The 22,925-nt window shown below is 33.9% G+C and overlaps 1 protein-coding gene across 1 annotated transcript in view; it reads right to left on the reverse strand.

The window, feature by feature from the left end:
* The window catches only part of LOC132173598 (putative LRR receptor-like serine/threonine-protein kinase At1g56140), a 31,767-nt gene extending 14,448 nt beyond the window's left edge, over positions 1-17,319 (reverse strand). Inside the window, 19 exon segments of the mRNA XM_088514216.1 lie at positions 27-194; positions 273-471; positions 1,223-1,596; positions 1,932-1,990; positions 3,370-3,414; positions 3,618-3,683; positions 4,535-4,600; positions 4,690-4,761; positions 5,243-5,314; positions 5,413-5,484; positions 5,592-5,663; positions 5,903-5,974; positions 6,092-6,163; positions 6,643-6,714; positions 6,992-7,063; positions 7,157-7,228; positions 7,445-7,516; positions 10,790-10,976; positions 17,055-17,319. Coding sequence (XP_088370342.1) covers positions 27-194; positions 273-471; positions 1,223-1,596; positions 1,932-1,990; positions 3,370-3,414; positions 3,618-3,683; positions 4,535-4,600; positions 4,690-4,761; positions 5,243-5,314; positions 5,413-5,484; positions 5,592-5,663; positions 5,903-5,974; positions 6,092-6,163; positions 6,643-6,714; positions 6,992-7,063; positions 7,157-7,228; positions 7,445-7,516; positions 10,790-10,976; positions 17,055-17,181 — 2,011 coding nt within the window. The 5' untranslated portion in view covers positions 17,182-17,319.
* Positions 17,320-22,925: the final 5,606 nt, after the last annotated feature.

A 22,925-nucleotide genomic window follows, 5' to 3' on the forward strand; every position in this document is an offset into this window, starting at 1 on the left:
GACATACAATATGACTTTTGACTTACCCGCATCATCACTGGTTGGAAGCTGTTTTCTTCTTCGAACAATATAGAAAGCCACAAAAACAGACAGAAAGCTTAAAACTGCAGCACCAACAACGACACCTACGATCAGACCAGTCCTATTATTCTTCTTGCTGCTTGGAAGTTTGTTATCACCTGTGGGTGTAAAGTCTATACAAAAGCAAGGCCATCAACAACATGTTCTTAATCTTCTGAATTGCAACTACAACAATTTTTGCACTACATTACCTGGGGTAGCACTGATGGCTGAAATAGAAGGTCCATAAGTACCTTGACGAGGTATGCAGCAGGTTCCTTTTCCGGCCCAAAAGAGATGGATTTCAATGTAGTTTTCTGATACCTGGACCTGAAATTCCTTCTGAATGGGTTGCAAAGAGACTCCGCCAGCCTCCCTTCGTATGTCAAAATCCTTTAATACACGATTCCCCTGGAATAAATAGAGTTAAACCTTTAAACAAAAACACAAATGACGCCAATATCCATCATATCCAAGGTAACTTCTATTTATTTATTTATTTATTATTATTATTTTTTTGACATGTCCACTCGAGGGAGATTCAAACTAGAGACCTCCACTTTATAAGACATAGTCTCCAGCCGATTGATCTATTTCTTGAAGACACTTCTTGGTTGATGTATAAGAACATCAATAAATTTGTTAAGACACTTTTTTTTTTTGGTTGAGAAATATCCATCATGATCTCTTAAAATTGGCATTCTACTAATAGATTTTCTTAACTATTGATGAGGATTTTGTTATATCAGTATTTATCACTTATCATTTATCATCTTGTTATTTATCATAAAAAAATAATAAAATAGAATCTCCAAAATTTAATTAAAAAATAATGGTTGAGATTTTGAATAAATCTACTCCATACAATATGTTAACAATTTTAAAAAATCTTTGTCCAAGAAATATAGACTCACATGGATTGTTGCGTGTTTTCAATCTTTTTGAGACCATCATAATCCCGATCAAGGTGTATGATTATTATCATTCTACACAATCTATCTTATCTGTTTGCTTGTTTGTTTTTTTTATTTTTTTTTATTTTTAAATCATGCTTATTGGAAGAAAAATATTATATATTGGGTTGAAAGAAATTAGAAGGTAATGAAAATCATTTCCAAAGAGAACACTTTGATCTAAAACAATTCAATAATATGATCCAGACCTGCATATAAATATCAAAGACACGCCTCCCAAGACTTTGCCAGGTGGGAGTATTTGGAAAATCTGTTTCTACAAACTGGAGCCTTACAGTGTAGTTCCCGTTCTGAAGCCCCAAGCCATAGTACCTTAATGATGAAGCAGAGAGTCTAGCTGTCTGGAATAGCTCTGGGTCTATACCTGGGAATTGAGAAAAAAAAGTACTTGTGTACTGGGGATCACTGCTCCCACTGAAATATCCAACATTGCTAACAGCCCACCTGTTTGTCTTGGTCACATAATATGTGGCTGGACCAAGTATCTCGTAATCCCTCTCATAGACAATACCAGTAGAAGATGTATACTGAGGACCACCACACTTAATGCTAAAGTTATAATCTGAAATCCAATACAAAAGAAGCACATAATCAATGTGTAAGCTCAGAACAGGTGATTAAATTGTACAAGGTTGGATCATGTATATATATATCCTGATGTGTTCATAAGCATGTTATGCATTTCAACACTGGATATGGTTCAAGTTAAAGCCTAATTCAAGTCTACTAGTCCTTTACTACGAAACTAAAATAGGTCAGTTCATCTTTAAAAAATTTCAATATTTGACTTAGAAGAAAGATTAATATATTCAAATCCAAGCTCTCACAATATTTGTCTTAGTACCTGCTAATCCTTTCCAATCTAATAATCAAGAGTATGCTTTTAACTGTACTTACATGAGCCTCGATTGCAAGGAAAGCCCCGTTGTAGGCAGTTCAATCCTGAAGGCAAAGCACTAAAGCAGAAGGAAACAAACTTAGACAAAGAATATTGTTTTTAATGTTGCACATGAAACGCAAATTATAAGCAACTATATCAGACACAAAATATTCTTATTGGGATTAAGTTTAACTCTTGATAAGAGAAATGGTCCCTTGGTGATACGCAAATAAGCATTCTCCTAATAATACTAACGCATGACTGCCCCATGATGAAAGAGGGTTCTTTGAATGCGAAATGTGTTTGGTTGTCTAATGCAAGATAGTAATTGCAATCACTACAAGTAACTAAGATATCGCAATTCATCCTAGACCGGACAGAAAATTTCCATGAAGAGAAATGTATAATATTTAGAAAGAATTGATTTTACATTTGTTGTTAAATCTAACCTTATCTTTTCTTTTTTGGTTTTTTAGATAGAAATGACGTCACAGAATAAAGTTTCCTATAGTCAATTGGGGTTCGATAGTCCTCCTTGCTAGGTATCAAATTGGCTAAATGCTCTAGCCATTTGACTGTACAAATCTCATTAAGATGACATAACCTGGCTTGACACCTTCTAATTCATAAAATGAATTCTTCAATTTGCAAATTTTGGAACATGATGACTAGCTAGCTGTTGGAGTTTGTGACGGAATCTCCCTTAACAGATCTAAGTTTGAAACAATGTGTAGATATAGGTACAAATATTTAGGTATCACATATTTTTTTTCTTCTGGGCCTTTTAGTTATCCCATATTTAATAGCATTGATTTGGCAATCACATAATATTATTCCACCATGACACAAGAATACCACAAAGGTAAATGGAAAAAAAACGCATAACAATCTTATGCATGAGATTGTTCTAACTTGTAGCAATCGTGGCATGGGGAAGATTAGGGATGAAGTGATTTATTTATTTGTAAGCTGAACTATGCTTAATAGACCAGTTTGGCTTCTTCTCTATCGGTTACTTCCTTACCTTGCCACGCCACGCTCCCACTCCAATAACAAGCCCCAATGGTCCTCCTTTTAATGGACATTTTAAGTAATTTACATGCTAAACAATAGCTAATTAGTTTTCTATTTATAATTTAATGCTAGTAAAACATTATAATTATCAGAAGAAAAGAGTTAATGATGATTTATGCTCCACATTAAAAATTAAAAAATGAAAAATTTGTTCATAAATGTACTTGAGGACAAATTAGCATGTTGAGAGCCTCATGATTTATCAGTTTCGAATACCCTCATGGCCATAATTGACCACTTAGGTAGTTTACAAGAGTCAAATTACAATGAGACCAATAACATTTTTAACTGGATCGGAAACAACAATTTGTTTTGTTCCAGATTCATCTTGGCAAAAAATTCAACCACTAAAAGTAGAAAATATAATCTGGAAAGATTTACCTGCTGTTTGAACTTTCTATTGTGAAGTTGTTGGATACTACATTGCTGCATAGTATACCCATATGATCCAAATGTCAGTTTCATCATTAGTGAATGCAGAGTATGCAAGGCCATATTCAAAATTCAAGATTTTTATACGATTGTTAATAAAAAATGTTATTCGAGAGTAGAAGGTAATAAATATTGGAAAAATAAATAGAAAATATAGATAACCTTCGAATATAATCGACACTATGAAGTAAACATACAGTTGTAAATTTGCTTCACTGATCCAAGAAGGAAAGCTTCCCACCAAGTTATTGTACGACAAATCACTGAAAGCATAACATTTCAAGGATGTTAGGTACATGCTCGCTCCATCCAACCAGTAAACAATGCCATGAACAGTACTAATTAGGCATTAGCCAAGTGACATTAGTTAATTAGGAAAAATAAATAAAATTGGAATTTGACCCCTCAATTTTAAATCCAAAACCTCTATTTTCCATTTTTCCTCATAATGCTACACTTGTTTATGCTACTAGCTAAATCCATATATCTAGATAAAGTTGTGATAGTTCAAATAGGTAAATTCAAGAGTTCCAAATAGGGAAAATCCTATTAAGAGTTTCAAGTTTTTAGTTGAAATGACTCTGCATTCTCACCTACATTTAAATTTTGAAATACTGTAAAATTAAGCCAGTACAAATCATTCTAGTGGTGATCAGAATTTACTCTAGAATTGCTTTCAGAAAAACTGAAAATCCAAAAGAGAAAAAGGATACAATTAATCGTTTAGAGTAATCAGTAATTTATTGCATGGAGATCAAAACTTGTATTAACTTGAGTGTAGAACCTAGATTTATGATCTCCTTTTACATCTTCTCCAATATGATTGGTATATCTCACTGTATGAGTGTTCCCTTAGCTCAAACAAGATTTCAGATGTGTTACTCGGGCTACCCTAAAATAGCATATCTTCAATAAGAGATAGGATTCTGTACTACTGCTCAACATTAGATAGAATATAATTCCTAGGTATATATGCATCAAACGGTTTAGAAAAACTTAATAAATTTAATCAACCAAAAGGGGATGATTTTTACAGTTGAAAACCAGTTGTTAGAAAACTCCATTTTAAATGCACTATAATATTGTGATAGCACATAATGTCTTATGCACTTACATGTTGAGAAGATTCGCAATTTTTTGTGCAGGGAGGGTGCCGTTTAACTTATTATTTCCAAGAAACCTGATAATGAAGGAACCAATACATGCTTCAATACAAATAGGAATATGTTGGGATGTATACTGTGCAGCTCAGCAAGTAAGGCATATTACAAGTAAGAGAGCGAACTCAAATTGAAAAGGGAGTCTGGAATCTGCCCTGTTATATTGTTGAAGCTCAAATCCCTGAAAAGATATATAATACTGTCACATGGACTGATACAACAGTAACTACAAAATGGTTGTGAGATATTTAAAACCCGTTATCAACAAGAAATGATTAACACTTATGATTCTCATGCAACGAGCAGACAAAATTTAAGCCTTACACATCATCTAAACAAGATAGAAGGAACAAGAGGAGGATGGAGTAAAGATAAATGAAGATGAAAAGAAATCGGATGTGTACGATATACAATGCAGTGGTCCTAAGTTGATTACAAACCAGGTAAGTTCAGATTTTTTTTAAGCTGGGAGAAATAACCTGATAATTATGTCAAAACTTGAACAGTCCTTAGATTTTAGTGCACCAATCATTACAAATTATTTTTTCAGGTTGAGTTGGTCCAATCTAACAAATAATAGAGAGGTTCCTGCCTTTATAGCTTTGGAAAACGGTACAAGCCCTGCGAATCTAAAGAGTTATCAACCAATGGCTATTACTTACAGCTGTGTCAAATTTTGGTACTCTCCTATATTGGATGGAATTGAATCAGAAATGTTATTGTTCCTCAGCTCTCTGCAATGCATGTAACTAAAGTGTTATACCATATTCAGGAAGCAACAAAGAAGGGAAAAAAACATATATCCTACATATCCACTACGATGTTGCCTTACAAGAAACTTAGAGACTTCATATTCTTTATGAATGCCAGTGAAGAGCTCCCATTAGATAAATCACCTATTCTCCTACAGTAATATCAGACATCAGATTGTTAAGATCTGCAAAATGGAAAAATAAAAAATATATACACGATAAAAAAATAAAAAGTTAACTAAAAGATGCAGACACTCACAACTGTGTCAGAGAAGTCAAATTGGAAAATGTTGAGGGTATGGGACCTTGGAAAGAGTTCCCTTGAAGCCTCCTAAAAGAGCATTTGGGAGTAGTTAATCAGAAATTGTGAATAATGCATCTTTTATGTAGAATAAACAAGTACAGATTAAAATTAGTTCAATCATAAGTCTTACAACAATAATGTTTCTTATTGACATTGTCTTGTAATGAATGCTTGAGCCTTGTCATGGATGATTAAACAAAGACAAAAAAAAAAAAAAAAAAAAAAAAAAAAGGATCTAAGGCTAAGGGCTAGCAATATCGTCTTACAAGTCATTAAGCTTTGACCAATTCCCTATGAAGTCGGGTATCCTGCCTGTGAGTTCAGTGTCTGATGCCCACCTGAGATGAAAAGAAGTATTTCCTCAAACAATTCAGTTGCAGTTTTTGTTTTTATGTTTAACTATATGTACATTTTAGAAAGCTTTCAACTGGGAAAAGAAGACAAGAAGTTCTTACATTGTTTTGAGGTTTCGTAAGTCAGCAAATGTGGAAGGAATCTCACCACTAACTCCAGAACTATCCAAGTAGCTGTCAAAGCAAACAACATACATATGAATCTACTGATAACAGCCTATCCTCAGCTCATATGAAAATTTAGTAATATTAGATAATGGATTTAACAACCGAAAGACAGCTCTCAAGCTAACTTTTCAAGAGAATAATTTTCAAAATTTCTCATGGTATGTACAAACTAAATATCATAGTAAAATGTGATTGCTGGTATCAACTCTCTACAATAGCCATATCATATAAACCAAATCATTTCTGCCGCTACTAATTTACTCTAGCATGCGAAAAGGAAAAAAGACAAAGTCTTGCATATGCAAAACCGTTTAATATGGCATATTATAAGATTGGCTGTTACAAAGTTCTTATAATCTTGAGTCTCAGAGTAGTAGCTTTATTAGAACCATTTGCAAAGTCTTCACCACCTGGCTACAAATTGCAATCTAATGGTTTTGCGGACTTACAGTAAAAAAGAATTTCTGCATTGTACTAGAACTTACATTTGTTCTAAATTCACTAAATTCCCAAGCTCAGATGGCAGAGAGCCCGAGAAGTTGTTTGATGCAAACGACCTGCAAATTTAACAAGTGAAACAATAAATGAATTATAAGTGAATGATTTTATTCTCTCAGGTTCAGAAAATCAAGATCAGGTATATGAAATGCAGAAAGCAACAGAACAGGCATGCTATTTTGTGAAAACACCTCTTTAAACCTACTACCATCTAAAGATAAAGGCAACAGGAACAAATGAGTCTCATTTTAAAAAGATCACAAATATCTGTAGAAAAGCAACAAAACCAAGACACCACATAGATGACTTACGAAATTGAGAATGAGTATGACTTACAATGATTTTAATTCGGTAAGGTTTCCAAGTTCCTTTGGGAGCTCCCTTGATAATGCATTAATGCCAAGAGTCCTAATGCATTAAACATCAGAAAAAACAGGAAAGGTTAAATAATATTAATGTACTATGTCCTAGGAGTTTCAAATCAAAGTAAGATGGGCTTACAGGTATTGCAAGAGAGTTAGATTGCTGATGGAAGCAGACAGGTTACCCGTCAAGTAATTTTGGGACAAAATCCTGTAAGAAATGGAGGAAGCTTAGCATATTTAACAGTGCCCAAAGCAAATGGACCATTGTGGAAAACTAGCAGAACACATCTAGCATAAATTTCAATTGGTTGATATTGTGAACCACAAATTCAAGGTCTAAGTTCAATCCTAGCTTACATGAGAAAGAAGGAAACCAAAATTCATGCAAAACCCAACTAAACAAACATTAAAGAATAAACCATACAGATTGGTGAGGAAATTTAGAGTCCATAGCTCTTCTGGGATTACACCGACAACACTCAATGCATAAACCTTCCTGCAAAGAAAATAAATTCAAGAAACAAGCAATCAAAAAAATGGAAGATTAATACATGCAAGATGTTCAAGATACTTGAAAGTGTAAGTTGTCCGCCATTACATAACCTATGTGTCGGTTGCTTAACATAATTTTATTTAACTTTTCAAGGTCATTTAAAACCAAAAAGTTGATTATCATATGGAAGGATTGCACTTCAATTTGTATTGAAATTGCTCACATTTTATGTGAATTTAATTAGTTGAAGTTCAAAATTGTAAGTTTAATCTACGGTGGTAGATGAATGCCTGCTCAAGACTCGGGCTTGTTTGGGAAGGTAATTCTTCCCAACTTTTTTCTCTTTTTCAGGGTGATTTGACATCACTAAGACTCAACTCAACTCAACTCAAAATTTTTGAGCTTTATTCAACCAAACTAATAAAAAACATTAAATAAAAATTTTAAAAATCAATAAAATATATATATATATATAGGGGTGGTGGCCGGCACCACCCCTAAACCCCCAACTAGCGGCTGGGGGTGGCTTAGGGTTGCTGATCCACCCTCCCCAAGCACTTTTTAGGGGTGGCTCATGTAAAATTTAGGGGTGGCCAATCCACCGCAAGCAGCTACTTGGGGTGGCTCGGCCACCCCTAGGGGTGGTTCAATACCACCCCTAATATATATATTTTTTTTCTTTCTGTTTTTTTGTTTTTTGTAATATATATTTTTTTATTTTTTAATTAGATTTTTTATTATTATATTTTATATTCTTCAAACAACTCAAACATAATCTCAACTTTTTTTTTTCTCGATATTTGCAATTTTGAATTAAGTTAAGTAAAAAAAAAAAAAAAAAATTGCACACCCAAAAGTGCCCTTGTAACTATTGTGACGGAAAAAAGTTTTGATACTAGGTTATTATAACAAAATATTGGATGACAACCTAGTAGAGAAGAGGGAAATGAAATAAGTTTTTTTTTTACATGTTCACACAAGAGGGGTAGATGAGATTCGAACTAGTAACCTCCGCTTCATAAGGCATGGTCTTCAGTCAATTGAACTACTCCTTGAGGACAGAAATGAAATAAGTTAATTACACTCAAAAGACAATATTTACATGGTTCAACATAAAAATCTACTTCCATAAGAGAAAAGTTTTTGGGAGAAATTCCACTAACAAAAGATGCAATATAAGAGGTGGTGACAAATGCTCAAACTTAAGTCCAATAGACCAAAGCCCAACTCACGCGGGCACTTTCAGCCTCAAAAGTTAGCAAGCCACTTCCCACATAAAAGAGGACGACTTTAGGCTAAAGTCCCTCTCAAACTTGTGCTGAAACCACGATGCTTTATTTATAGGTCCAACTCATGCTCTTTGTTGAATAAGGAATTCCAAATTACTTATATAACAAGAAAAAAAAAAAAACTTTTACCTTAAGAAAACTCAAATAAGTAACTATTAAAATAAGAATTTGATAATACTTCCATAAGTAACTAATACCACTCATAAATTTTAAGTATTTTTGCTAAAAAATTTCATAAAAAGTAAAATAAAAAGAGATTTGGCAACAAACGACCATGTGGTAAGAGAAGTGCCATATCAGGAATTTCATAAATATATATATATATATATATATATATATATATATATATATATATAAGGGAATATTTTATAACAAAATCAAACTTTTAAAAAAAAATATTAGGGGTATTAACTCTTTTACCAACAGAGGCTTACTAAACTGATGTGTAGCTCATTTTGGTATTCGTTATATTTCTCTTAATTAATTATTTTATTTTTTTCCATTTAATGAGTTACGCATCAGTTTAGTAAGCATCCGTTAGTAAAAAAGTTAGTACTCCTAACATTCCCAAAAAAATATATATATATATTGATGTGTATATGTTACTTATTGTGCCACATGGCCTTCTGTTGCCAAATTTCTTCTTTTTTCTTTTTTTTTTTTCATTGAAATTTGTGCAAAATATGTATTGTTTTATGACCTAAATTTGAAAGATAAAAAATCTCTTTGGGAAACTTCACTTACCCAAAATACCCTCATTTGTTTTAGGAAATAAAAAATAAAAAAATTACAAAGATTGAGGCGGTGGTCCGAATTTAACGGTATTTGCAAAAATACCCATACCTCAATCTTTGAAAAAAAGTTTTAAATATCTTTTCTTAAAAAAAAAAAGGCAGGTATTTTGGGAATTTTGTTGAAATTTAACGAAAAATCCTAACAGATGTGAGACATTGAAAAAAATTAAAAGTTCGATACATTAAATTGAGAGGTTTTGAACTTTAAAAGGATATTGCAAAATAAGTGATAATTCAGACGACTAAGTGAAGTTTCTCAATTTATTTTATTTTTTATTGTTTTCTAAGTCTTTGTTGTCAACTAGTTTTTATTTATTTATTTTCTAGACCGTTGTCAGCCTGTTACTACTGTAAAGAAGAGTGCATGGGTAGATTGGAGTGGCAAGAAATTTGATCGTAGGAGTTGGTCCAGAAAAGAAGGGCTATTTCAATTTTCAACAAAATGACTGACCATGTCATCTTTTTTGTTTTTCAGAGACAAAAGTAAGTGACGTTCGCCACTTTGCTCTGCCCAGTTTGCTACCGTAATCTTCCATAAAATGCGTGTGTTGTACGTTGTTATAAGTATAAGGGCTTTGCAGTACCAGTCATACATAATATCGAACCCATGGCATACAAATCCTTTTTTTTCTTTTTTCTTTTTTTCGAATTGGTGAAAGTGAAACGATCAGTAGAACCCATATAGAGAAAGAAACAGATATCCAAGCATGAACACGAAGCACTTGAAGCAATGCTAAAGGCCCAACTTTTTTACCCAACAAAAGTCCAACTTTTACCTTCTTTTTTTTTTCTAAAAAAAACAAAATCAAAAATGAAAAAAATGTCTGAAGCAACTCTATCTATTTTTTGCCTTTCTTTTATTCAGTATTTTTTTAAAAATGAAAAATAGTATTTTTCTTCATAATAATGACATTTTCTTAAAAAAAATGACATTATTATGAAAAAAATACCATTTTTCATTTTTTTAAAAATACCAAATAAAATAAAGACAAAAAATAGATAGAGTTACTTCAAACATTTTTTCCATTTTTTATTTTATTTTATTTTTTAAAAATAAATAAGGCAAAAGTTGGACTTTTATTGGGCAAAAAAGTTGGGTCCCTATCATTCCTCTTTGTTTTTACGTATAAAAATGTAATTTTTAAGCAAAAATGGAATGGGATAGAAAAATAGAAAGAGAGAGAAGAACATACAGTTCGGTAATGTGGCAAGTAGTGTTATTGTCGTATGTACAGACGCATTTGATAAAGGGATTGTAATCTCCGTCATCGATGGTGGCAGAGCCGATGGCCGCTCCGCTGCATGGTTCCCCACTTATATTCCATTGCCCTGATGGTGCTTCGATTGCCCATCCTTGAAATATGGAATTCAAAGTCCTTACTGCAATAATCAAATTCACAATTATACATCTTTTAATCTTTCAAATCTCTCTCCTGCTTGCGCACAAAACAAATCCCACCCAGTTACTATATGCGAATTATGAGAGTAATGCTACAAGTCGTCGTGTCCGCCGCTCTTGTGTTTTTTTAAAAATGTGATTTTTTAAATTACAATTTAATCAAAATTTAATAGTTATCAATCATAAATTTGAATTAACATCATCTTTATTTCATTTGAAGTGGATAATATACGATTAATTATAGTTGAGGGGTATTTTTGTTCTCTTAAAAAGTAAAAAGACAAAAATACCCCTAAATTATAACTCATTTGAACGGGCAAGAATCATGTTACCACACATTCAATGTTGATTTTAAAAGGTAGGGCACAAAAGTAACTTATAATATTATTAGTCCAAAACTACCAAAATCCAACAACACATTTTGAGCCTTTTAAAAAAATTAAAAAAAAAAAAAAAATGGTGGATCAAGAGGAATTGAGTAATGCTATTAGTCTTCTTAGAGTCCTCTCAAATGTGATGTGACTTTATAGCTCTCTCTAGGTTTCTCTCTGGGATTCTTTTTGGGGTTTCTTGGAGTGGCACAACTAGGTGAGGGGAAAGTCTCTCTCTGATTGACAGGAGGGGAGGTTTTGTTTGGGTGGTTTGTCCTTGTAGTTGAGTGTGGAGAAAGAAGATGGCCGAAGATTTGGAACATTTATGTAGCCGGATAACACTGACCAGTGGAGAACAGAAAGGGATTTCGATCACAGAAGGGGAGGTATCTGTTGTAAGGAAGCAAGGTGAACAATGTCTGGTAGGTAGATTATGGTTAGAGAAGTCTACAAATAAAGAGGCTTTTAAATCTGTCCTTTCTAGGATTTGGAGAACTATAGGGACTGTAGTCTTCAAAGAAATTCAAGACAATCTATGGTTGTTTGAATTTTCTAATGGCATTGATAAGAGGAGGGTCTTGGCAGGAAGGCCGTGGGCCTTTGATCGACAGATTCTGGTCATTACTGAGTTTGACGGGAAGACTCCTCCATCACAGATGACATTCATGTCTTCTCCTATATGGATTCAGGTTCATGAGATGCCGCTATTATGCATGTCTAAGGCGGTGGGCATAAAGATTGGTGAATCTATGGGGGAATTGGAGGATGTGGATTTAGCGGGGGATGGGGTAGGCTGGGGACGTTGTCTGCGATTACGGGTGCACATTGATCTTTCAAAACCATTGGAGCGAGGGAGAGCTTTGCACTTGGGTGAACAGTCATATTGGGTAGTTTTTAAGTATGAAAAACTCCCAATGTTTTGCTTCTTCTGTGGGAGGGTGGTTCATGGTAGGGTGGGGTGTCCTGCAAGGCAAGATTCAAGGGTGAATGCAGCAGAGGATAAGAAAGAGTGGGGTACCTCGTTGAGGGCGGAGGTGCGTAAGCAAATTTTTTCAAATGACAGCGGTGGTAGGCCTAGGAATTCCAGAATGGTGGAGGAGCAGAATTCTGATGATGGCGGTTGTGATGAGCGGCAGTTTGATTCACGTAGCTCCCCTTCTTCCGGGAACGTGAGAAATAATCGTCATACACGTGGTGAGGAGGGTGGAGATGATTCAGGACATTATAGGTCGTGTGAGGGAGATCATGTATCTCTTGCTAGTACGCATGGTAAAAGTAAGTTGGTAGATAAAGTTCCACGTAAGGGCAAGGAAATTTTATTTCAAGTCTCTCCAGAATGCCACGTTTCTATTGAAACAGAGTTGAAAGCCACGTGTGAAAATGTTCCAATATTTAAGAACACCAATGTGACTCCCACATTCAAAGAGGTGGCCCAGAAGATTCCCATAATGGAGGATGAAACTATGGTTCACGTGTCCCCTTCTAGTGCTTTGATAATAGATACTTTGCATGCAGAGAAGGCTACATTTAGTGGTGATGAAATGGAACCGAATGGAGGAGATTTTGCAGGGGTACTACAGGAAGGGATATCACGGCCAGTTTTGGAAAGTGTACGCACTTGGAAGAAGAAAGCTCGAGTTAAGAAATTTTCAGAAGAAGGAATGGCTTCGGTTTCTTCCGGAGTGCAGAAGCGGAAAGCTGTAGGAGGAGTGGTTGACAAGCAGGGCAAGGCTGCAGGTAAGAAAAGTAGAAAGATAGTGGCTGATTCTTAGGCATAAGGAGAATGACACTAAAATGGCTTGGATGAGCTGGGAGAAGCTTGGAAGGGCAAAGGAGAAAGGTGGGATGGGGTTTCGAGATTTAGAATGTTTCAATTTAGCTCTTCTTGCCAAGCAGGGTTGGCGACTCATTCATAATACTGATTCCTTGGTTGCTCAGATTTTTAAGGAGAAATATTACCCTAATGCATCCTTTCAAACATCCAATTTAGGGAGAAGACCCTCATATGCTTGGAGAAGTATTTGGTCATCCAGAAAACTTCTTCAGGAGGGTATGATGTGGAGAGTAGGAGATGGCAAGTCAATTAAAGTCTGGCATGATCGGTGGATTCCTCTACCAACTACTTATGCAGTACAATCTTCTATTAATACTCTTGAGTATGATGCTAGGGTGTGTTCTTTGATTGATGAAGATACTAAATGGTGGAACAAGGCATTGGTTTATAGCATTTTTAGGAAGGAAGAAGCAGAGATTATATGTAGTATGCCTATATGTCCTAGACAGCAAAGTGATCGTATGGTGTGGGTAGGATCTTGCAAGGGAGATTTCAGTGTGAGAAGTGCCTATCACTTTGCTAAATCCATGATGGAAAGTACTATAGGCAGCAGCTCCAGTACAGACCATAGCATCCAAATCTGGAGGGATATCTGGCGTGTAAAGGGACCTCGGGTATTAATGTCATTTCTTTGGAAGGCTTGTGCTAATATCTTACCTACAAGAGAGAATTTGCATAGAAGAGGTGTGATTGAAGATCCTATGTGCCCCATTTGTAAGATGGAACCTGAAACAGTAAGCCATGTTCTTTGGAATTGTCCAGCAGCTTCGGATGTTTGGCTTGAATGCTCTTCACGGATCCAAAAATGTGTTGTGGTTGAGGACTCTTTTTTGAACATTTTTAAACAAATGCATGACAAGTTTGAAATGGAAGACTTACAGTTTATTGCCATCACAGCAAGGCTCATTTGGCTCAGACGTAATGATGTTGTTTTTGGTGGCGAATTCCTGTCTCCTTCCTTGTTAATTCATAGAGCAAAAGAGCAGCAAGAGGCCTCTAATTCCGCTGATCAAGTCCGTCATGATAACCTATTTAAGCCAAACACCTTGCTGGAAGCTAGTTGGAAGGCGCCGAATATGGGTTCAGTCAAGGCAAATTGGGATGTTGCGGTGGATCGAGAGAGAGGGAAGATAGGTATTGGTGTAGTAATTCGTGATTATGAAGGAAAGGTTGTTGCAGCTCTTAGTTGTTTTTTATCTGCTCATCTTGACCCTTCATCTGCGGAAGCCTATGGTGTGTGGAAGTTGGCTGATTTCTGTTCCAGAAGGGGTTTCCATAAGATTGAGGTGGAAGGCGATGCACTAGAGATTGTACAATCCCTACGTACAGATTCAATCTGTATGCAGAGCTATGGGCATCTAATTGAAGGGGCAAAATTATTGCTTAACACGGCAGCCTTCTGGGAGGCTAAACATGTTAGAAGAACGGGTAATGAGGCTGCCCATTTATTAGCTAAGTTTGCTTTTGTTTCCACTGTAGAGCAAGTTTGGTTTCTGGAATGTCCTACATGTATCCAGGAGATTGTTCTTGTTGAGCAGGAATGTTGTTAATTAATACAAGTCTGGATTCTCTTTTCAAAAAAAAAAAAAAAAAAAAATGTGATGTGGCTTTTAAAATCACTAATAGATCAAAGTTCAATAAATAACATCTCAAATTCAACGATATTTTTAAAAGTCACATCACATTTAGGATGACCCTAAGAGGACTCTAGGGGGACTTATAACATTATTAGGAGGAATTACATTTTTTTTTTTTTTGGTTCTATGCAATATGGAAATTACATTTAATTAACTCACCTAAACTAAACTAACACCTATTTTGAAGAGACATTTCCATACAATTTTGACCGTAGATGTTATAGAAGGAAACTGGCCCACGTGATCGAAACGTGCATCTTTGACTTAAAACACATAAGTTATTATTTTTTGTCAAAAAAAAAAAAAAAAAAATTATAAGTTTTAGTGTGCACAACATTTTGCTCATTTTAATGTCAAAATATTACGAATGATATTTTAAAAATATGTTTAATAGGAGTGTTGGAGAAGATACAGACTACAAATAGCCATTATTATACATAAATTATATTTTTAATTAAAGTCATCGACTCTCTCCCTCTTTATTAGATATAGCACTAGTTAAGGTGACCAACAATTGAAGCGTGGCAATAAGCAAATCACACGCTCAAAAAGACGGTACATAGGTTGTGTTTGGCAAAGGAGTGGCCGAATTGGACCCGAAAATTCAAAAAAACGTTTAAAAAATTAACTTGAACATTCTTATTTTTTACATCACATCAATTACTTTTTATTACTATTTAAATAAAAAATCATTACAAAACAAATTTTTTCATTTTTTATATAAAACATTCTTACTTTTTTTTTTCTCTCATCAATCAAATCTGTTACAGTTCTGGCCCACTTCCTTTTTCAAGTCCTTTGCCAAACACAGTTTTAATAAGTTATCCATATTTTTGATTATATTCTCTAAGAAATTTAATAGATTAACCATTACATTTGTGGAGTCCACTATGAATTTATGTAAGGTTCACATAAATTTACAAATCTAATGATTAATTTGTTTGATAAAATTAGCCAAATATATTAAAAAAAATAAAAAATATTAACCGTAGGAAAATTCATTTCTTTCGTCCACCTAAGAGAGAAGACAGTTGAGTGGCACAGCCTGTCTGCTCATCCTTATCCTCTCTAATTTTTGTCCACATGTCTTCGTTGTGACTTAGTAGACATTATTCTTGGCAATAAATCATTATATATAAAAGAAAATATCTACACACACGCAAGACTAAATGCCTATTTAGCATTGTTGTGTTTGAGAAGTTTAAAAGTACTTTTAATACTTAAAAAATTTGTTTGAAAAAAAAAAGTATTTGTTTGGTAAAAAATTAAAAACGCTTTTAATGGTCCAAAAAATCTAAAAATTGCCAAAAAGCATTTTTTTTTAAAAAGTTTAAAAATGAAGCTTTTATCCAAAATCTCTTTTTAACTTAAAATATATTTCTCAAACGCAATCTCAAATAGACTCTAAACATCAATACTTATAAAAACATAGAAATTAAGATTATCTTGTCTTTTCTTTATTTAATTTTCCAAAATAAAAAATAGAAAAAAACTTCACAAAAGCCCCTTGAACTTTTCACACATTTTGAAAAGACTCTTCAAAATTTAAAAACTCTTAATTTTACCCCTCAAATTTTTAATTTGATGCAATCTCCCCCTCGAGCTTTAAGACAAACCGTAAAATGAATGAAATAACATTTATTAAAATTTTAAATTGATCCTTAATTTCAAATTAAAAATTAGAAAAAAAAAAAATTAATGATATTTTTCATAGCTTTTATTAGGAGTTAACGCCAAAAATTGACGAAGGGATAGATTACATCAAAGTAAAAGTTCGAGTGATAGATTGAGAGATTTTGAGCTTTAAAGGAGTCTTTTTCAAAATGCATATAAATTATGGGGTATTTTTGAAATTTTTTCAAAAAAAAAAGAGGAGGAGAAAGAAGTTGTTTTGTGGCCATCGGAAAATCGAAGGAGGAAAGCTTGAGCCGTAGCTAGGAGATGATGATAATAACATAAAAAGTGGATAATGTATTTTGCATATTCCAGTTTTCTGCACAATTCTTTGATTGGTTCAGCATCTTCTTCCTCAAACCAGAATTAAACCGTACAGAAATCAGTTATTGAAAGGATTTAGGTGAAGTTCAAACTTCAATCATCTCATCAATCACAAAAATATATAAGAGATTACTCCATCTTCACATATATATAGTTTTCTTGTAATTCCTTTTCTTTCTGGATAATTAGTAATAGAGAGAGATAGAGAGAGAGAGATACCTTCAGCAGGATCTGTAACAGCGCTGGTTCCATTTTGAGCTTGAGCAAGGTGAAGCAGCTGGCCAAAGATGCAAGCAGCATAAAAGGCAAAGCCTAAAACTGGGGATGGTGATGGTCCTCCCACCATCAATTTTATGCTTCTCTCTATATTAATATGAGATTGATGGATGGCTATGGGCAGAACAATAGAAGATCGAGGAGGCGGGGGAGGAGGAGGAGCAATGAGATTACAATTTACAGATGCAGAGCGCCATATATGCTGCCTCTGCTCATGATCAGCTCATCCATCCAGTAATTGGTTGATATAATAATATTAGAGATATCACACTCACTGGATTTAACATTTCTCTTTTAAAATTATATTATTATAATATTATCAGTCTCAACGTTGAAAGCTTTGGAGAAGAGTCGCCATTGAAGCTATATGCCCCACGGCACCCACCCACTCACTCCTATTGTCAAGTAGGAGGAAATTTGTGTTCCTTGTAATTCGATCTATTTAATTAAATTAGTAAGTCATGTCAAAAATTAGCCGTCATTATTTCTCGTGTGTCGGGTTCGGCTTTACAGCCAATTCAGGGTGGTGCTTTCGGGTCAATTCAGCCCGTGTAATTTTCAATTTTGAATTTTCAAGCTTGGTTGGCCCAGCACAGTGACGTATCTGCATCGCCAAAGGGCAGCTTCACTTTCTGACTTTGAGGATTGTAACGACGTAACGTATTCAACAACTAACAACTTGAATATATAGATATAGGATTTCATAAAATAAACAAAAATCATTCAAAACGTACGCCTCTTTTCACACTAGAACCATATTGATAATTGAAGCAACCTTTCCTGCGTAGCGTAGAGTTGCATTTAATTAGCTTTAATATTTTAGGACCAACTCAACTCCATCTTCAATTCTTAAGGCTTAAGTTGCCACAAAAATTACTTCAAAATGCCCACATGGAGTCAGCATATAGATAAACAAGATTAAAATATTATGAATCACAAATAAAAATAAATAAATAAAGACTAAAATATTATGAATCAAGTAGAGTTTGGAATTTTAGCTTCAAACCTACCTTAAAAACCTCTCATTTCTGCTTTAACGTGGCATTGTTCGAATGGTGCACCTGAATCCTAAAATTCAAAGTGTTTTAAACTCTTATTTAAAAATTAACCTTTCTCATTTGTTTCTATTTCAATTACTATTTCCCCGTAATTGAGTATTTCTGTCTAAATTTATTATTTTCATGAATCTAAAATATTATTTGGATTATTGTTATAACTATTATTAATTAGCTTTCATTTTAAAGATTTGCCACGTATTTGTTTGAAGTATATATTACATCTATTACCAGTTCTTCCTCCCTAGCTATTATTAGAGACCAATGATTTAGAGTAACGCTAAATAGTGAATAACATTTACATTTAAATTCTCATGTTATTTTTGTGTCTTTTTTAAAATTGATATGACTTTTAAAATTACTATTGACTGTTGACTAATGGTAATTTTAAAAAGTCGAATCAATTTTAGAAGAATACAAAGAAAATACGAGTCTTCTTTTTAATATCACTGATAATTAAGATAAATGAAGTAAACTAATGAGCACATTTTTTTTTTTTTTTGGAACAATCAGACTGATTTCATTACTTTCCTCAATCAAGAGAACATAAAGAACCCACAAGGTTCTAAGGTACAAGAGCTAAGAGCTCTGAGGATACCACATCAGTTATACATTCTGGCACTTCATCGATCCAAGTTCTATCGTGAGCCTGAGCGAGACCAACTTTTGCAAGGCCGTGGGCCGCGCGGTTTGCTTCTCTTTTCACATGGAGTACCATCCAGCTTCTGCATGATCCAAGGAGGAGCCGAATATCGTCCATTAAGTGGCCATACTTCCTCCAGTTTGGTCCCCTATCCTTCAGAGCTTGTACTACCTGCAATGAGTCACCTTCAAGGATGACATCCTGTATTGCTCTTTCTTTGCTAAATTCCACAGCAGCCAGTGCCGCCATAGCTTCTCCAACCACTGGCTCCTGTAGGCCTTCGACCCTCAAGCTTTTCGCAGCACAGACACTCCCATGATGATCCCTTATAACTGCTCCAAAGCCCATGCATTTCCTCTGATTATCTAAGGCCATATCCCAATTTAATTTATACCACCCAAAAGGTGGTCTTTCCCACTTTATCGGGTCAACAGGGCTCTCTGAAGCTGGCGCCCCAGTTTCTGCCACTGGAGTTGCAAGAAAGCACTGCAGGTTGTCTTCCACTTCCCACTAATGAGCGCATTTTAATGAACTTTATTGAACAAGGAACATTTAAAAAAAAAAAAAAAAAATGGATGAATAAATTTATGGGAACATTGTACTCTTATAAATTTATTAAGGACAAGTTGAAGGAAAACAACACATAGCACCAAAAGTGAGAACATAATCCTCTCCAATTAGTTATATTTAAGGGGTATGTTTGTATTTTTACATAATTAACTGGATATTTTTCAATTAAAATGCACCGAAAATAATCTTAATTCCCAAAAGTAAGCGTCAAGGTGGAACTTGTATTTAATGAATAATTGATACCACAATAAAGAAAGATGGACATGTTGAACCTTCTTGGCTCAGCTCGGTCTAGCGAAGCCCTCTTCAACGGCTCTTGTGATTTCATAAATCAACCTAAACCGTGTGCGTCTACTGTTTAATATTATCATATACGTCACAAATATCGGATATGGCAGCTGCGCGCTGTTGAGAATATAAAGCGTTTGTTGAATACTTTTCTTAGAACTCATTTCACGTTATCAACATTGAAAACTCTTTGCAATACTCACCAAAAAAATAAACAAAAAACTCTTCGCAAGCGTAGAAAGTGAAAGGGTGCCCACAATGAACAGAATAATGTTAATTTTATGTTTCTCTGAATGCCACATACTTGTTCTTCAAACAAAATTAAATAAAATAATTAATTAAAAAGTGAAACTTTTTTTCTGAAAAACTTATTCAATACATGTACACTTCAACATATTCAATCTCTTGGGGACCCTAAAATTTTCAAATATTTTTCTCTGAGATATGTTACAATCTAATAAAAACTCCATATTTTGTTTATAAAAGTCCATGTAGCAAGATGCAACATCATTTTCTTTTTTAATTCAAAAAAAAAAACATCATTTTCTTTTTGTTTTGTTTTTTTTCCTCCAAAAAAAAAAAAAAATGATGTGGCATCTTGGCAAATAGACTTTTATGGGCAAAATATGAAGTTTTTATTAGATTGAAGCATTTCTCTTTTTCTCTTATATAGATCATATTGAGCTTGCCACGTCGCCTGACATGCATTTTCACCCATATCATGCCATAATTTTTTTCCCTTTTATTTTTTTATTTTTTTATGAAGTCCAACGTTTAAGACTCAAACACACTCACAAATCTAATAATAATTTTTTTAGAAAAAGGAAAAAAAAAAAAAAAAAAAAAGGAGAAAACATAGAGAAATCATTTATCTTGGTTTAAAAATCCCCAAACTTACAATTGCTATCTCGTTATCATGGCTTTCAAACTGTCTTCTCGGTTCTTCATTGTGGTGCTGGAGATGCTCGATCGTGTTGCTTGCAATCTAAACTGTGGGGCATAGTTAAGATTTTGGTTTAAAAGAGTTACAATTAAGAAAAAAAATTAACAAAAAATATAACTAACAAAATGAATAAACAATTTAACAAATTATATATATATATATATATATATATATATATATATATATATACCAGATAATCATTCATCCACCCTAAACAATTTTTAACAATAATTATTCCCAAAAAGCTTTTTCAACGGTATCTATCGCAACTACTACAATTAATGACAATGTCACCAATAAATAAGCCAGTTGATACATCATATCATTCTCATCTGTATCATCTTTTTCAACAAGCTAGCCAATCCCTTTTGAGTATTATGGTAAAAACAATGTATATTGATAAACAATTATTTTTAAAGAGCAATTTAAATATAAAAGCTTACACATACAATTTTATTATTTAATAATAAATGTGCATACCTAAAAATTTTAAATAAAAATAAATTGTCAAAAAGAGAGTTGACTTTTTTATTATGTTATAGACAAACTCTCAAAAAAATGTTTGATAAATTATTGTTTATTTTTAAAAGATGATCAACTGGGAGCATGCGATACCTGCTAAATCAAGATTTGAAAAGTCTTTCATCTGTCAAAACTTTCACTGTGTATATGTGAAATGCCTCGTAGCTCTATTAAAGCCATAATTTTTTAAATGGATTTAACTTTGGTCAGGTGGCTCCTTAAAACCCTCAAATTGCAGCACCCTATCAGCAACTGACACCTAAGCTAAAACACAAGTATTGCATTTTTCTTAAACTAAAACCAACTTCACCGGATGAAAGAAGAACAGACAGAAGAAAAGAGAGAAAGAAGAGAAGAGACCCAGTGGGTCTGGCTGAAGGGGCGCTGGCCGTGGGTGGCCGTGACCCACGGCTGGCCAGACCAGCCACTCCAGCGCCGCGAGTTATCATCTTTGGTGCCGGTCCGACCTTTAGGGTAATAAAATTCCTTAAGGGTTAATCTTCTCCCTCTAAGTTTTAGATTTAAATCCAAAAACGAGTTTTGAAACATTAGAAACGATTTTTGATGCATTAGAAACAGGTTTTTGAGGCAGGGTTAAAGCGGGTCACGGCATGGGTCTAGCCTTCTTGTCCGTGGGTATCGCCAAATCCAAGCATGGGTCTCACCGGACAGGCACGGGTCTGGCCAGACCCCGGCATGGGTCTGGTCTGGGCGGGTTGGGGTGCGCCGGTGTGGTTTGGATGGCTTTGATTTGGTGTGCTTGTGTTCATTTTTATTTTTTGCACTTTTGTTGAAATTGATGAGGTGTCATGTGGGGATTGGGTGTTGTAAAATGCAGGGTTTGCACCTCAATCCGACCATAGGGGCTCTCTTTTGAAATAATAAAAATAATAATAGAGAAAGCGTGTTCTGCTCCATTCAGCAAGAGCTATATCCTATTCATAAAAAAAATTATATTCTAAACATTTTTATATTTTACATCATATTAATCACTTTTTATTATTGTTTAAATAAAAAAATCACTACAAATATATATATATATATATATATATATATATATATTTTTTTTTTTTAATATCAATAAATTTTTTCTACCGTTTCAGCCTATAACAATTTCATGTGATGCCAAACGTATCATGTGATGAAAGTAGTAGCCCTAATGGATGTGATTGCCAGATTCCATAAGCAGAAATTAGATTAAAGTTTTGACGAACAAGAGGTGATATATATATATATATATACAAAAAACTTAAACATATTTTAACGGTTCGTTTGACTGACTTATTTATACATTTAAACGGTGTGTTTTGTATATCTTAAATAGTAGCTGAATTGGTCAAATACCATATATTTTAAAGTGGAAATTACTAGTTCTAATCATGTTTTTTATTTTTCTTTTTCTGTGCAGACATGTTAAAAAAAAAAAAAATTGATGTGTTTTGTTCAAATAATATAACGCTTGAACTTGCCCTCTTCCTAGTTTCTTTTCTTTTAACTTAAATTTGAATTTTAATGATTTTATTTTTTTTCTCACTTACATTTCATTTTATATAATAGAAGGCAATTGGAGGTTTGACCCGGCCCCTTAAAACTATCAATTTTTATCCATTTTTCTTTTTATTTATTGATTTTTAATTAATAGAAATATTTGGGTTTTTGTCACCACATCCACATGGTCTGCTTAGCACCATTAATTGTGTAAAGCATATTTGTATAATTGTATTCTTACTATGCCTTTTTAGTTGTCATTGCATATAGGGGGCAGGTAACCGGATTAGCAACTGATTTTTTAA

The sequence above is a fragment of the Corylus avellana genome, chromosome 3 (genome assembly GCF_965113065.1).
Source record: "Corylus avellana chromosome 3, dhCorAvel1.hap1.2, whole genome shotgun sequence".
Lineage (NCBI taxonomy): Eukaryota > Viridiplantae > Streptophyta > Magnoliopsida > Fagales > Betulaceae > Corylus > Corylus avellana.